This window comes from Coffea eugenioides, chromosome 2 (genome assembly GCF_003713205.1).
Source record: "Coffea eugenioides isolate CCC68of chromosome 2, Ceug_1.0, whole genome shotgun sequence".
Classification (NCBI taxonomy): Eukaryota; Viridiplantae; Streptophyta; class Magnoliopsida; order Gentianales; family Rubiaceae; genus Coffea; species Coffea eugenioides.
Genome location: NC_040036.1, coordinates 24,272,823 through 24,290,151, shown reverse-complemented (window position 1 = coordinate 24,290,151; position 17,329 = coordinate 24,272,823). Strand labels below are relative to the sequence as shown.

Below are 17,329 nucleotides of genomic sequence, written 5' to 3'. Positions count from 1 at the left end.
AATTGCGACACACCACTTTGTGAAACTGTATGGCATAATATGGCATAACATGCGCTATTTAAGTGTGAGCCCTTAAATATAACCGACGTATCTAACCACCGTATTCATTAAAAAATCTACCCAGACATGTAATGTAACGCAGGAGCATACCTACCGTGCGTTAACGAGGCAAGGTTTTTTTTTTTTTTGTGGTGAAATGCATGTGCACTTATCAATTGTTTTCTATATGATGGTCAAGTGATGTGCTTATATTTGTTTATCGTCCAAAACTTGGGGAGACTCGATTTTCAAGAATTCAATGGTTCAGATTGTGTTGTATCATTTGATACGATGGCGTGACGCAATTTGGACTATTGAGTTTTTGAAAATTGAGTCTACTTAAATGTGAGTGTCAGCCTTGTTTATTAGTTTAAAAAAAATCCATCATCTTTCTTGCTTTTAATTAAAGAAATTTGAGAGAAGAAAGTTGCAGCTTGTTCCATCCACTTTCACCGTTCATAATCAATATTTGCCAGGTGGATTTTGCAATGCATACTTATTTATCTCCTCTTGCTTTCTGTTTACTAAGTAACTCGTGGGTATTTTTTTTACAACATTTCGATTTCGAGACTTTTCACGTATAATTTAAAGAAAAAGGGTATTTTTTTCAGAACATGGAAATGAAAAATTTTTCAGAACGTGGTAATGAAAAAGTACTCATTGGGCAGATAGTGACAACGTATCTGTAGTTGAATTAAGTACACATTAGGAAAAAAAATGAAAAACTTGTATGAACACGAAAGGTGTTTTTAGTGGTCTTGTTGGAAATTATTCATCATCAAACTCGAAAGCTGTGAATAATTGAGTTCGGATAATATCGTTTTCTGCAAATATGTGATTGTGGCAAATATCTCCAATGAAAAACTTACGAAGAAAAGGATCCAATAATGGAGATACAGAGTTTATTCAATGCCTTGAGGGCTCAAGGACTCATACCGAAAACTCGTACCCGTTTCCTTTATGTGGTTGTCACCATAAATTCGAAGAACAGAGTTGGGTGAACATTAATGATTTGTGCCTTGGTAACCGCCGACTCTCACATTTCCTTCTCCATGAGAAGATAAGCACGCATCAACGATCAAGCGATATTTTCTTTGCCTTGATGGAAAATCACCATTGCTCATATTAATTTGACGTTGCCATTAATACTTTCTTTTTCTTTTGAAGTTGATGTTTTGGAGAAAAAACATGTACAACAAAGTACGTACTGGGGTACTTTTTGACAATCGCAAATTTTGCGCAAAAACGTTGATGATACAGATATGTGATGCTATGAGATAAAAAGATAACTGAAAGACGTGTTGATTATACAAATAAAAAAACTCTCATGACAAATAATTCACTGCCCAAACAAGCTCATAAATAAACAAAGGTAAAAGTGGAGAACAAACTTACACGCCAAAAAACTTACAAGGTAAAGTGGAGAACAAATCACACAGAGTCATACTCGTAAACAAAGGACCTTTCTTAAGGACTGAAAAGAGCCAGCCTTGAACTATGATCCTCGTATTAATAATTGCTCTTACGTACTCTTGCATACATCTTTTAGATATAGACTACAATTATTTCATAAAAAGCTGCAATCGTGTAAAATTTAATATTTTTGTTTTTCTTGAGGAAATCAAAGAGGCTCCCAATCTCAGAAGGAAATATTCATCATGTCCACGGCTAAGTTCTCCATCATTATAGCTTCTACTTCTCCACAACAGTATTGTACGCTTGGGGTTGACTTTCCTGCATAAAGAAAAAAAAAATAGTGCATGGTTAGTGAACTTTTCCACCCAATTCTTAGCTTAAAATTTTAACTGGATTAGTTCTTTGTTTTATTTTATTTTTCGTTAAAGTAACCTAAAGGAAAGATCATTATTGTTTTTTGGCACGGACAAAAATTTTTGGGTGCAGTCATACCGTAGAAGGATGACTTTAATTGGTTGTTGCTGGTTGGTCTTGGTAGCTTCTTAAGTGGGCAGGAAGAAAGTGGAAGGACCGGGAGATTTTGGCAATTGCAAATTTCAATCATGTAGCCATCAGGATCATGGAAGAAGAGCTGATCCACTGTTATACCACCTTCCTTAACCACTGCTGTGACATATTCTATGTTCATGTCCTCCAACTTTTGCATTATGACCTCCATATTGGTGCACTGGAAAGAAATGTGATTGTCTTTTGGATTAATCTTGCCTTTCTTGCTTGGGACATCCGTTACTTCAAGCAAGTGGATTCCAATTCCGTGGTTGAATAACCTGCAGGTTTCAGTTCATCAACCTTAATTAGTTAACATTCCAAAATTCAAGCAATATAGTACTACTTTAGTCAACGGCTGAATAAATAAGATGAAACTAATTGTAGCATCAATTAACGAATACAAGGTAAATTATCTGCTGTATAAATGTACGCATTCCAACCATAGATAATTGCACAGTTCTCTTTAAAAATTATCTAAGCTGTGTTTGACTTCCATATATATATATATATATATATATATATATATATATATCATATGAGATCCAAAAATCTTCTTTCTAACCCTTCATGTAACAGTACTAATTGGATTCTCTTCCATTTGAAACAGGATAGGATAATTTTTTTTTTTACTGTTGAATTTCACATTTTAGTACTGCAACTTTAAGGTCAAGAATTAGGACCTGGGAGGAGGTTAGGTGGTGGATCAATTCTTGATTTCTCACTTCTTCCTTGAGTTCTTAAAGAAGTAGCATGATAAGAGACCAAACAATGAGCAAAGCTGTTTTGCACAGGAAATAAATGTGTGTGAGCTGTGAAGCTTACAAAGTCAAAAGTTTTCTAGGGCCCTCAATTATTGATAGCTCTTAATGTCACTACTGCCTTCTAATTACTTCGACATGGGCCCCTAATATTGCACGGAGGGGTCTATCAGCATTAACCAAGTTCTCATCCATCGTGTGGAATTAGTTTTCATATAGATTCCACTTCTCTTTGGGCAACATCATGCAATTGATTAGTAGCCATTCATCTCTCATACATTAACCCTATTCATTTGTTTGGCTTGGTTTTGACTCAAATAATTAAAAATAAGGAACTGATCGAGGAACAACTTTATTGGACTGAATAAAAAGATTAAGCAAAGATGACATGTAAGAGATGAAATGGTGGAACATACCAAGCTCCTTCAAAGTCGAAAGAAGAAGGCCTTTTAATGAGCACAAATCCTAGTACTTCCTCATAGAACCTCACCGATCTGCTGACAGATTTGCAAACAAATGAGACATGGTTCAACGACAACAAGGGCAGTTGTTGTGCGGCCTGGTTTGCTTCCTCAGCTGCAGCAGCAGCAGAAGAAGAAGAAGAAGCAGAATATGATGATGATGATGATGGAAAAGAATGTATTGATGATGATGAAGATGAACGACTCAACAACATCTCCTCCATTATTCCTGTCTCCATAGCTAGCTAGTTACCTTCACTTATTGGATATCTGCGGCTTAATTAATGATAAGACTGTTCTCTTTATATGAATATGAAGTAATTTGCATGGACAAGATGCAATCACGCAAGTCTGGGATGGCATTATTTTGGTGCAAGTCTTGCAGTACTTATAGTGCAGAATTAGAATTAGCTAAGAGTTGGAGAGAACGATCGAAGAGGGACAGAGGTGGGTGGGGGGTGGGGCGGCTGTGGGCAAATTCCATCTCAATCCTACGTCACAAACCCATGTGATGCGTACAACATCTTCATAATTTATGACGATCTTATCCGCTGAAAGACGCTGCATGGAACCGTACTGCTTAAGACTTTTCGGAGAGAAAAATTTGCACCACCGGCCTAATTTCCACCAGTGCTCTTATCAATTATCAGCACGTCTGAGCCCTGAGTCTCAGATTTTCTTACGCAGATGTCTCTTTTTTTTTTTTTTTGCTCATCAATTTTGCAGTTCTAAGATTACCTTTGGACCGTGTGATTTTTGTTGGTTTCCGGCTACTTTGTCATTTTATGCATATGGCTTATATCAATTTGCATCGTATAAGGTTAAGGGGTCAAATTGTTGGTTTTGGTTGGTTGGGGGAAGGAGAGGAATTAACCGCACAATCAATAGCGAAAGTCAGTAATAAACATAATATCATAAAATATAAAATTTCTTATACATTAAATTTTATTTGTAAAAAATATTTTTACAAATTTAATGTTTGCATCTTTTCTATTTTTATTTAATTTTTTATCTTCTTTAATTAATTATTCTTAAAACCATTATTTTAAAAGCAAAAAAAAAAAAGTTCACAACATGTTATATCGACGAATTTGTATAAAATCTCTAGAGAATTTTTAATAAATGAGGATACCTTCAGCCTCTTTCAATTTAAAATAATAGTTTTAAGAATACTTGATTAAAGAAGATGAAATATTAACATTTTAAAAAAATTAAAGATTTGACCAAATATGAAATGATTTGACAAAAGTATCAATATTTTGAATAGTATGCATAATATTGATACTTCTAATTACTTCTTTTTTTCCCATGGCAAACAAATTATGATAATACCACTAAAATTGTTTGATTTTTACTTAAATATATGAACAATTTTTTTATTTTTCTTTTAGAGTTGGATGACCTAAATTTACACACTAAGCAAAAGTTTATTGTTTGCTTCGCTCAGTGGTCAAGGTAGGGCTCTTAGAGTTCTCTTCAAATACCGTGTTTAACAACTAGGGATAGAAAGGGCATGGGAAGGGGTAGAAGAGTAAAAGTAAAATAAAATAAAATAAAAATAATTGTTTGCATAAATATCGGTTGCATGCTCTACCATTATTATTTTTCATGTTACGTAAGTTGAATCTATTAGTAGCTTAATGAAATTCCTCAAACATGAACTTATATGCACCGTTTTCTAAAAAATGAAGATATGTATAGCCTTTGAAATTGAACTCTTTGTATTATTTTGTGTATTATTTCTGTTAACAATGGAATACAGATGATTAACCACATCTAAATTTTGTCCATCTAACTATTCATTTTTTGAGAATTGAAACCTCATTAGTAGAGATATATACTTGAGTTTTTATTTTTTATTTTTTGGATTGAATCTAATATAAAGTACAAACAACGATAATTCTATCGTCTTAAGAACACGTTGTTTTGGTATCAATAGTAGTAATATTTTTAAAAATTTGAAAATTTAATTAGGTTGTGATTGATAAAAAGTTTTTAATGGAAATAAAAAATTAAAATAGAATGCAAAGAAACACATTAGTTTAGAGTGTTATATTTTGTTTATTGTCTTTATAATTCAAATTCAATTAAAGTTACCGCTTTTTCCCTAACCACTACAATCATTGCTATTATTAAAATACAATAAATCTAATTATTAGGGAGAAGGGTATTTTGGATAAATAGAACAGATCCTGCGTAGTTTCTAGTGCTTAATATTTTGTCTTCCCATCAATTATTGTTTTCTTCTAAATCAATAGATATAATGAATTTTAATCATCATAATAAATTAAAAAGAGTATAATATGAAACTTCAATCATCAAATAGTAAGTAAGGACATAATTGGAATAACAAAAACTAAAAGCACAAGAATGCTTACGCTTACGCTCTAAAATACCAAAAGTCTACTTTTTATACAAGTAATAGCAATGAGTAATGATTATGTGGTGGACCTCTTTCTTGATGATTGTTGTTTTCCGAATCAATAAACTCAAAATTTGTCACCTTGCCTAATGATCATTATCCGTAGTTAAGCATATTGCTAATTAGTAAGTAGTTTTTTTCTTTTAAACTATCGTCTTTGTTGACATTCTATAGAGGGAGAAAGCCAAGAGAAGGTCGGCCGGTGTATTGTATGCAGCTAAATGTAACTTTTGAACCCTCAAATGAGACAGGAGGTGGTTGGTAAAACATTTCAAAACCAAAGAAAGATGACTAGATACAGATAGATGTCCGAATTGGCATAAACAATTAACAGTCGACATTCCATCTTTCCACATATACATATACATATATATATATATATTGTAGATACAGATAGATGTCCCAGTTGTAATAAACGATTAACAGTCAGACATTCCATCTTTCTATATGTGTTTTGCATGTAATACACAGTTGTATCATGACAAACTCCATGAACGGCGGAATTGGAAATCTTCATATTGTGCTTTAATTGCACCTTCAAAAGTTCAACTTCCCACTCCTTCACCCAATAAAGGTTCCCCCAAAAAAAAAAAAGAAGGAAAAAAGGGCTCCCTTGGAATCATTCAAAGCTAGAACGTCTTCCAAATTGCAGATGGAAGACTTTGTGTTTGGATTGCATTTTTCATGATTTTTCATGGAAAAAATACTGTAGCGATTTGATGTATGTGAGGAAAAAAGATAATAGGGAAATGTGATCACGGAAAACGACGTAATTTTCCGACGAAAAACGGCAATCCAAACAAGGCCTTAACTGTGGGAAATTAATCAAAGATTGATACTTGACCGAATCCCTTCAATCATTTCATTTGCTTGGAAAAGTCAACAGAGTTTATAATACTACTCTATTTCGATTATTACCCGTACGCAACAATAAATAAAAAGCCACGAGGCCATTCTTTGCCCATGTGAATTACTATAATTTCCAGGCTCCATTCAAACCAAAAGGGAAAAAAAAAATGCATACAATCTTGTCGGCGTTCACGTTTCATATTCTTTTCGTAATCAAGATCCTTGGAGATTTTCATTTTGGAACAACTGTATCTAATGAAAGTTCAAAGACAACTGACTCCTTTACAAAATGTGACTAGTCTCTGTAACGAAAGCTAAAGATATCAAACTTCGCATTAAACATGAGAGTGTGAGACAAATGAATGAAATTTGCCAATTTTCATGAATCAGACTTTTCAAAATTTTGGCACTCATTAGGTACAGTAGTTAATGAATACATATCTGATAAACGTACCAAACGTTTGAAACGTACTGTTCAAAAGAGTATGAGCTCTTGGATAAATTCTCTTTCTACATAGGCATGCAAATGCAAATGGCTTTAAGGAAAAAGATCAATCGGTTGATGTATACACTTGTGGTGGCATATTAAATGAAGGTTCAAAAGCAGAAATTTCTATATTATCATTTAGCAGCGCTTTAGTCTAAGTTAAGATTTTACGCATTCTATTTGAGTCGAGTTATGACGTTTTATTATTTGAATATGATATAGAGTAGCTCGTTTCCCCAATAATATAGAGGAATATGACAATAAGACGCAATTGAGATAGTAAAATATTTCACGACGTAATTGATAGGAGACAGAGTTTGAATCTTCCCGTGTAATTGATAGGATAAGACAGAGTTTGAATCATCAAAAGATAAGTGTACGGAAAGATAATACTTACGAAAGAGTCAAATGCGACTCTTCGTCGATTTCCTTTAGCGGTCTGCCGCTCCTGGCTTAATTTATATCAATAACCAAGTTTGTTGTATGTCCCACTCACTGATCATCACTTAAATTATTATTATTTCACAGTACTTTACGTACATGATACATACATAAATGCGACTCTAAGTTAATTGAATATTTCTATTATAGAATGGTCATCTTTGTATTCCTATATTAAGAAAGAAAAATGGCATTAATATGAACCAGCAGCTAACAAATCCAATCAGTGCGGAGGTTGGGGTTGCAGAACATTGTTTTGATTCTGTCGGCCAAAAACATCAAAGAATCATAGTAGCTCTGACATCTTCATATTCTCCAGTTTTCCTCTGACATCTTCAAAGCGTTGCAATGCCTAAGAGCATAGGTTTATTAAAAGCTAAGCTAAGCCTCATTAGAGAAGCAAATAAAGAGAAGAAGAAAAATCAATGAAACTGAGAAAGGAGGGGTGGTTGAAGGCTCCCTTGACTTGACAGCATAGAGAAATAACACAGCCGTGCACTCAAGGGAGTGATCAAGACCCTGCAACAACTCAGGAGTCAGGACCCCTCTTTCTTCATATTTGGGGGGTTTTTTTTTTTTTTTTTACCAATTTGTTTCTTGTGGGTTTCGGTTTTGGAGAATTTTCAATTTTGCGCATCATACTCGGTGTCTACCACCAACAATAATTAATCAAACAAGCATACCATCTACCCCTTTTTCTTCCCCTTTTTCAACATCAGTACAAATTAATCAACATGTTCGTGATGCAGCCTTAGAATCCAATGAGCATCGCTGGAACGATAGGATCAATTAATTGGAATGATTACTTGTTAAGAAATAGTAGTGGTCAGTAATCAGACACAATTGTCGTTTAATTGTTGATTGGATATGGCTATAATTATGTTATAATAGTATAGTAACAAAAGTAATGATACTTTTGCTACTGTTGTTGTGGTACGGTATGATCATCTACTACAATCCTGTTTTTTTTTTACTTATAAATTTGTTTTCCTTTATATGTTTGTTGATTTGGCCAATTTACTTGTAATTTCGTGCACTTCAACCGATTCAATTAAATCAATTACCATGCAGTTCTAATTCTACTTATATTTTTTTTTATAAAATTTATTTGAATAAATATTTTACTACATAGGTTAAAACTTCGCGCTCAGCCCGTGCTTCCCCCTAGCCATCCATCCATCCACCCCATGTATAAATGTGCACAACTATCATTGTACTATACATTTAAGTAATACGCAGACAGCAATTGGTAGAACGAAAAACGCAGGCCAGCTTATCAACGTATACTACTACTGCCATCAACACGCACGACTTCAAACCAACCACACACCAGCTTGTCAAACATCAATTCCTGTTCCTGGAGGGAGAAGCCGAGTCAGATTTAGCTAAGATATCCAGTTCAGCATTTCAGACAGCTTACCTATCACCTTTTTATAATACTATTCAAATGACAATACAACTGACACCCAGGATTAGGATAGTGACTTCCTCATTGCCGTAACATCCAGTACAAATGGCGCCCCCCCCACCACCACAAAACACCCACCAAAATTCTTGAAAACTAAAGTGCTTCCAACTACTGCTAAACAACCGGCATCAATACAATACAATACAGCAGTAGTTAAGTTAGTGTATGCAACATACTAACAATAATAGGTTCCAAAGGCACCTAAAATTTTACAGTCCCATCCCATCCGCGTATTGCGATCGAAGCCCACTTTGTTGTCCAGACTATTCTTTAGCAGCATTGGTCAAAATTCAGCAAAACGAATTTCACGTTTCTCTGCTTTAGTCCCCAATCCATGCGATGCATCCAGATATTCGTTTCCACTGCATAAGAAAAACATGCGACTTTGGACATGAGTGTGGTCCTAAAGCCTCCACGCACACGCTTTTCCAGCACCGCTCATTATACTTATAACAGAGACTTCAGGCCTAGAAAAAGCTGTTGTCGGGCACAGATGCACTACTGTTTTAGACGGATAATATCTGCACCGACAATTTATCAGGCAAATTGCAGTTTCACATTAAGAATGATTGACACCATGGTTCGCCATCGCGGGTCGCGGTCGCGTCGCGGTCTCGATTGTTCCACATCCGTCGCGACATATCGGTTGAATATCGGGTGATACGAACATTATAACACATTAAAGTTTCCAAAAATTTTGAAAAATTATTAAAATTAGAAAATACTAAAAAAGACATAATTTAAAAAAATATCGGAGTCGACTCCGAGTTGACTCGGGTATATCGGCCGATATCATGCATCACGGATTCGAATCGGTCAATATCGGTTGAGTCAGAGCGAGTCATCACGGATATGGTGATATCCGCGTTTCGGGTATCGGTATCGGAACGGTAGGGACCGTTCCGGTTACGACTCGGCCGAGTCGTCTCGGACTCGGCCGAGTTGGCGAACCATGATTGACACTTAACCCACGAGTTTAAGGAGGAAAACGTTCTTCTGCTTCCTCTTGAAGAAGCAACCATTTCTGTCCTACCAAATATCACAGTATGAAGTCCTCAAACTTAATCAGTCAGATTGATATGGTCGCCAGCCTGCCTTCAATTACAAAATGTGACGCTTTGGTTTGAGAGCAAACTACTGCCTTGTTTCGCTAATAGACTCAGCAATTTCAAGGGGCAATATATATATATATATACATACAAGCCTAGTAGGTGCAGAAGATTAACTGAAGTCCTTGCTTAATCGAAATAAAATCATTCGGAAGCCCACTACTGCAAAGTCCAAACCTTCTGTTAACAACAAAATAGCAAAGCAGCTTTTATCACTGAAACAGCAGCAGTGTTCCTTAAATGCTTAAGTGTTCAAATTCTTTAATCACTTTGTGGATGTATCATACTTCTTGCAATGGTTATCCGGTACATTGAATATTTCTACGACAGACATAAATCAAAGTGCATTCGCTCTTTTGGTAGAATGATTTATCTAATTGTCGCGCCCCTTTTTTGAAATAAAAATTATGAGTTATAAAAAATGAATTTTTGATTAATTTTGAGTGAATTGAAAAATGAGTCTTTGAAAAATAAAAGAAAAAGAGGGTCTAAAATAGGACTTGAGAAGTGCGATAGTTTTGATCCAAAATAATAGTCTAAAAAGAGTTTTTAGGAAAAATAAGAGTCGCCACTTGGTATTGAGTTAAGGTGTACCAAATCATCCAAAAATATTTTTTTAACAATAAAAATAAATAAAACCCTTTTTAGACGACTCCAAATCTTTGAAAAATAAAAGAAAAGAGTTCGGGAGTCACGGTTGAAGAAAGGGAAGACAAAGATTTGATCTAAGGCACCCTTTCAACCTAGCCAAAACTAGTCGTGTGATTTAGTCGAAAATTTTCTTAATCTAATCTATAAAACACATAACACATAAGCATAATTTCTAGATGTAAAACCCTAATGAAAGCGAATAAACACATAAACACAAAAGCATGCAAACACACAAGCAAATAAATGCAAATAAAAGCCTAACTATTACATTCAGAACCTTAATTACAATCTAAGGGGGGAAATCTAAAAATAATAACCTAACTATTACATTTTCCTAACTAAATATATTTTTAGCAAAAATTAAACCTATCTATTACATAAGTTAGTTAAATACATGTCTTGAACACCTATCTATTGCAATTTGGTATTTAAATGTCTCACAAATAATCATCAAAATTACATAACATAAATGAAACTTAACATGAATAAAAATGAATAATTAAAGAAAAAGCACTCAAAACATGCAATAACACATAAAAAATACATTGGAGCATATAAAAGAATTTAAAATAATAAAAGAAGTTAACTCCCTTGAAGTTGTAGTTAAATGGGTGAAATTTACCCTATTTATACTCCAAAATCAACAAAATGGTCAAGACACCAATTTAATTATAAAAAACTGGAAATAATCATGAAATCTACCAATTAAAGCATTTAATGGAGCATAATTAGCAATTAAAGAAGAAAAGCAACTTATATTTAAGAAACCAAAACTATTAGGGACCTAATTATAAAAATTAAGAAAGTTTTTGAGGTCAAATTACAATTATTAAAAAGGGGTCAAAATCAAAGAAAAATAAAGTTTAGGGATCAAATTGCACCTAATTGAAAGAAAACCAAAGTGATAAGGCCAAATTAAAATTATACAAAAGTATAGGGACTAAAGTGCAATTTATGGCGTCAGATTTTCTTAAGCTAACAGGTCATTGGGTCATTCTTTTATTTTCTTAAGCCAGAAGCCACTTAGCCCAACCAAAAGATGAAAGAAAACAAGCAGGCCAGCCCATCTTTTATCACTCAACTCCAACCCAAAAATGCATGGGCTTTGGTCTCCAACGCAAGACAAACCCAATCAGAAATAACTATAACCCACTTCTAAAAACCCAAACAAAATAACCAAATCCAATTCTCCTCTATTTACCAAAACCCAACAAATTAATAAGCCAACTAAAAATTGTTAAGGTCTTATTTCATCCCAAAATCCAGAATTAATTTGTCCAAAAATCTACCTAAAATATGTAAAAAAGAATTATAATTTAAAATGGGGAAAAATTGATTTATTGCAGCAGTTTTTGAGCCATAGTAGAATTAGGTGAAAGTTGGGAGGTGAAACTGTAATTTTTAAAAAGAACATGCAGCCTGGTACGAAAGAAGCTTTCTTCTTCTTCTTCTGCAACTCTGGGTTCTTCATTACCCAGAAACCGCACGAGCCAAAATCCAAACAAACGAAATCTTATGAACTTTATTTCACAATCCCAAAGCTAAACTCAAACAGAAAAGAGCCATGACCAAGCAAATAATCTAAAAATGAGCACGGTTGAAATATGAAGCAAAGCTCAGCAGCAAAATAACTCCAGATTCATGTCTAACAGGCTTGAATTTTCATGAAAGATCGTGTTAAAGCAACAAGAGGAGAAACTATGGTTACCTTAGAACCCTGGTGAAGTGAAATGGACGTGAAATGCCCCCAAGAAATCGCGCTGGTTTTGGAAACGAAACTCAGGCTTTTGCCATAGGAATTTCAGCGACGGTGAACCTGAAACTTGGAACCCCGATTCAACTGATTTGAAGACGTTTTTTCCAAACAGTTTCTGAATAAAAGTTGTTTAGATCCCTCCCAAGAAAGCTTAGAAACAGAGAATCTGCTTCAAGAACTCACAAAAAGATCGGAATTTAGTGATGAAGCGGGCTGACGGCTCAACCTGGTCACCTTATTTTCCATAAATTTATGTTTTTCTCTTTTCTCTCTTTTTTTCTCTTTTCCATCCTTTTTCTCTGTTTTTCTTTTTTTTTCGCCGCCCCTCTCAATCCCTCATCATGGCTGCGTTTTATAGCCTTTTATAGCTACAAAATCCCCCCAAAACCTAGAACTAAGGAAGGAGATTGGAGCTGCATTTTTTGTGGCCATTTTAATCCATTAGATGGCTTTTAATCCTAAATTTCTTGATGTTTTGAATCAATGCCAAGTGGCCTGGTACTGGCATGATCGAATGGAGGAAAAAAGGGAAAAAAAAAAAAACTAGTGAAAATGGATCAAAATGGATGCTGCAATTTCTGTACTGTAGCTTGCTTCTGTACTTCAGCTGGAGAAGAAGACGCGCTGTACTTCAGCTGTATTTGATTTTTTCTTTTCTTTTTAGCTTTTTCCTTTCCTTTTCTTCTTCCGATTTTTCTAAAAAAAAGCGATTTTTATCAAGAAATAGAAATGAAACAAAATAAATTAAAATAAATAGAATTTAATTAAAATGAACAAAAATAGGAATAAAAATGAAGAAAAATAGTAAAATTTTGATGTCTACACTAATGCTAAACAAACATCAAGTATGAAATGATTCAACATTCACAGATCAAGGACTCAAATTAAGAATTTAAAAGTTCAAGGGCTCCACATCAATTTTTAGAAAAGGTCATGGAAATCGAGGCACGTTACAATTAGAAAAAACCTTACATATGGTGCTCTTAGAAGTTAAATATTTCTAGAGCTGCTGAATACTTTTTAGCCATTGCTCATGCTAATCGAGCAAGTACTTAGAAAAGTATAGAGGGGAACACCTACATATCAAGGCATCCAATGGAAATGGTTGCCCTTAGTAGGCTAGAATCGTTCCTTTCTAAACTTATTAAAAGAGTCTACGAATCCACATACTGTCACCAGTAGAAGGGTTTCTTTTCATATATTACCAATGTACTGCTTTTGTCGTCCTAAGTGAATGGCCTCTATCGTACTGTTTTTGCATATGCATCTGACCATTTTAATACCCACAAATCGCTTCTTGTCTAAATTTTTTCCGTTGCTTGAACACATATTTGGAGAGACCTCATCATTTAAGTTCCTCGGTCTTCAATCTGAACAGCATCCTATGGTTTATAAAGAACTGCTCCATTCTCAGATTGCTTCATGTAGGATATACCCATGTTCCACCTTCTTTCATTGATTCTCAACTCTCCTCAAGCCTCAAGGAAACAGTAACTTGGCTCTTTTACCTGAGAAATTACTGCTGCGAACAAAAAGTATTGCTATAAAATGATCCTTTGCAGTGTAATAAAAAATATGTTGTCCGGATACAAATCATAAAATGACTCCAAGGCCCTCTACCACATTTATACAGCATAAGTGTTGAATTTTAAGAAATTGCCATTCTCCTGTACCATATTCCTATATAGCCAAACCACAATAAGCCCACTGCAGGTAGTGCAAGAAATCAAACCCTTTTCTCCTTCCTCCTGCTTTCGTGCATCTCTGTGCATGTAGACGCATAAACGCACATCCATACATGCAAATGCAAAGAAACCTTTTTTTTTTTTGAGTGCAAAGAAACCCAATATATGTATATTATCTCTCTCTCTTTCTCTCTCTCTCTCTCTGAGACACACAAACACAAATATCAGTAGACAACAGTTGTAAGTGATCCATTCTACATGTATATAACATCTATGTCACAAACATACGAATAATCATGTACATAGGAAACATATTTGACACCATGAAGATCAAAGTAAAGTACAAATTAAACATCCGCAAAACAGTAAGATGGAGAAAATGAAATCCCCGGTCGATCATTGCTTATCCTCCAAAATCACTCGTCTCATAGCCCAAGTCTTCTTCCAGGAGATGTTCCCGTCATTGAAGTGTTGATAGCATAGGAAATCTGAGTGACTTATACTGCACCTAATACAATGGCTTGCCACTTGTTATCTTTTCTACCATTACATAAGAATTACTCATAAAAACCATCACATTACTAAAAAGGTGATATTGCTTCCCCCACAACTTATAAGAACGCTTCTTCCCACTCTTTGCTCTTCAGTCTTTGTCTCTCTCTCACTCTCTCTCTCTCTCAGAGTTAAATGACTGTAGATGGCCAATCAAATCAAAGTTGATGAACTCTGTGCCTAGTTATGAAAAAAGGCCTTAGTACCATAGGGCAAGCAGGACATGCTAAGGATACATTAGAAATCAAAGAGAAGCAATCATAAAACAAAACAAGGATCCTAATTATCTGCAGAAAAGTATACAAGGAAATGTCAACCTTGTTTAGCTGATGCAGAAGCTCCATACGCCTGCTTCCTCCTTTTACATGTTCTCAGTTCTGGAGGAGTCTACTAGTGCCGTAGTACTGCAAATTAGATGTATGGCTCTAAAGTATGAGATTTACAAAATGAAAAACTCTACAGAAAGCAAAGTGTTAAATTTCTAAACTTCATAGGACTTAAAAACCACAATCCCTGATTCGACATCAGTGTATACGGAACCGGTTCTAATTGGATTGCAGAGATGATCAAGCATGATTGCACAACTTCTCTTAAATTGAACTATTTGCAATAGAAACATCATGCCCTATAAGCAGCCATATAAATTTTAGTACCAATAAAGCTCAAGCATGTACTTTTTTGTTGGTAACCATCCATATACTTGTAAAGTATAATCAGTGCATAAGCCCATACATGACTGCAGTCCTATCCTTGGAAGTACATGCTGTTATTACCATTACCTGTTGTCATTGTCCTAATCACTGATGTTGCTCTCAGCAATCATTGACTTGCAACTCTGCACAGCAACACCAATGCTGCCATTTGGTCTTCAATCTTTCCTGTTCCAGTAACGTGGTTGACAACGGGGGTCATGCAATCTTTGACATTTGTTCTGTCCATTTATCCCCCTTTTCTTTTCTTTTACCTCCTTTAGCAGCATTGGCTGATCGCTTCCTGCGCTGCATAACACTATCTGGCATCGGTCTACCTCTTCTCATCACAGTATTCATGAGTTTGATGTACTTGTACCTCATTTTCATCAATGGATGCTTTTCAATCAAGAAATTCTTCCTATATGCCTCCCTTAAAACCACAGTTTGTGTACTAATCTTGTTGGACACATAAAAGATCCCTGGATAACGTACTAAAGCCCTCTTAAACCTTAAGCCGAACCCTAAATAATCCCCCAGCAGATACACATTGTCCCTCTCCATCTTCTTTGACACCATTAAAGAAAGCAACTCATGAATCACCCCTACCGCCCATTTCTCTGCCTGATCACTATTTGGAGCCAACTGAAAAGCATCCTCATAAGGCGAAATGTAGGGCAAATTCTGCCATTCCTCAACCCAGTCCTTCACCCTCTTCTCCAAATCAAAACCCCTAGGAAAATTCATCGAAAACTGTAACTCACTTCCCATTATACCCTCATTTCTAGCCAACTTTTCCACCAATGACGCCGCCAAATCGTCCCTCCACCTCACCAGTTCCAACCCAAACGCCTCGTACCCATTAAAATCCTTAAAACCCATCTCACAAATACTAAAATAATCAGGAAAATCGGGCAAGAAGCTTAATTTGTAATCATGGGGCAATCCCAAATCAAACTGAAACTTGTCAATCACATAAAAAGGGAGTCTTTTAGCTCTTGTGAGCATCAAAAGCTTCGCAAGCCTTTCTGCAACATCTTTCTTATAATGCGAGAGGTTCAAGATTAGGGTTTCATCGTTGTGAAGAGAGATGGCTTTAGAGGTGAGCTTAACATGAGGATGGGACGCGGTCATGGGCCTCTTGGTCGGGGGATTGAATATTTTGAAAATTAAGGGGTAATTTCGGGCGAATTTGGAGGCGGTGGTGGGGAGATTGAGGTGGGGTTTTAGCGGGGAGATGGAGGAGAGGGGTAAGGTTTCGGAGGGTTGAGACATGATTAGATTTTTGAGTGAGAGCAAGGGTTTAAGATTTTTCTCATTCTCAACGGCTTTGTCGAGGTAGGGGTCGCGTACCCATTTCACTTTGGCATTTATAAAAGTGCGAATTTGGTGGTGGAGGCACTGGTGGCGGCGGCCGATACAGAGGAGGAGGGGGAGGACGGCCATGATTTGCAGAGGGGGGCTCCGTTAGGCTGATCGCTAACATCGGAAGAATGAAAACGCTACTGGTATCGACTATTCAGCCTACGCCTTCTGAGGTTACGCACCTGAAGGCGTGATAGATTTAAAATACCACTTGGCAGTGACATATTGGTGCCTCAGTTCATTTGGATTGAAGCGGGAAAAAAAAGGAATTTATTTACTAAAGTGTACTAAGGGGCCGCTTGGTTCATGTTTAGAAATCGGAAAGGGAAATGGAATAATGGATAGAAAATCAGTATGGGTTTGAATTGGTGCTATCATTCCCACAGGCAATGCTTGGTGTGGGCTGGGTCTTAAAATTTATTTTTGCTTCTTTTTTTTCTCCTTTGGACTTTTTGTCTTCTTGGCTCGATGCCTCCCCACCGCTAACTTTACCAGACCAATCAAAACTTCTTCTTTTGTGCTTCGTTTTGCAATTATCAATCAAAAATCCATGTCTGAAATAGAAGATTTGGCACATGGTGTCTTTTTATTTTTCGTTGTTCTGAAATTGGCAAATGGAACTTTAATTAAAC

At 35.6% G+C, this 17,329-nt stretch overlaps 2 protein-coding genes across 4 annotated transcripts; both read right to left on the bottom strand.

Annotated features, from left to right (window-relative positions):
• Positions 1-1,353: 1,353 nt before the first annotated feature.
• LOC113761545 lies at positions 1,354-3,601 on the bottom strand. Its single transcript, XM_027304589.1, has 3 exons — positions 3,179-3,601; positions 1,948-2,282; positions 1,354-1,773 (listed from the first exon to the last, which is right to left on the bottom strand). Exons 1-3 carry the CDS (start codon positions 3,460-3,462, stop codon positions 1,679-1,681), a joined length of 714 nt encoding a protein of 237 aa, XP_027160390.1. The 5' UTR covers positions 3,463-3,601; the 3' UTR covers positions 1,354-1,678.
• A 9,696-nt stretch (positions 3,602-13,297) lies between these two features.
• Positions 13,298-16,879, bottom strand: LOC113760689 (protein WHAT'S THIS FACTOR 9, mitochondrial). Of its 3 annotated transcripts, none has more exons than XM_027303367.1 (3): positions 15,423-16,879; positions 14,961-15,047; positions 13,298-13,928 (listed from the first exon to the last, which is right to left on the bottom strand). In XM_027303367.1, exon 1 carries the CDS (start codon positions 16,776-16,778, stop codon positions 15,552-15,554), a length of 1,227 nt encoding a protein of 408 aa, XP_027159168.1. In that variant the 5' UTR covers positions 16,779-16,879; the 3' UTR covers positions 13,298-13,928; positions 14,961-15,047; positions 15,423-15,551. The 3 variants fall into 3 exon arrangements, with proteins under 3 accessions (XP_027159168.1, XP_027159167.1, XP_027159169.1); XM_027303366.1 differs by having other exon boundaries at positions 13,298-13,925; XM_027303368.1 differs by lacking the exon at positions 13,298-13,928 and adding an exon at positions 14,316-14,823.
• Positions 16,880-17,329: the final 450 nt, after the last annotated feature.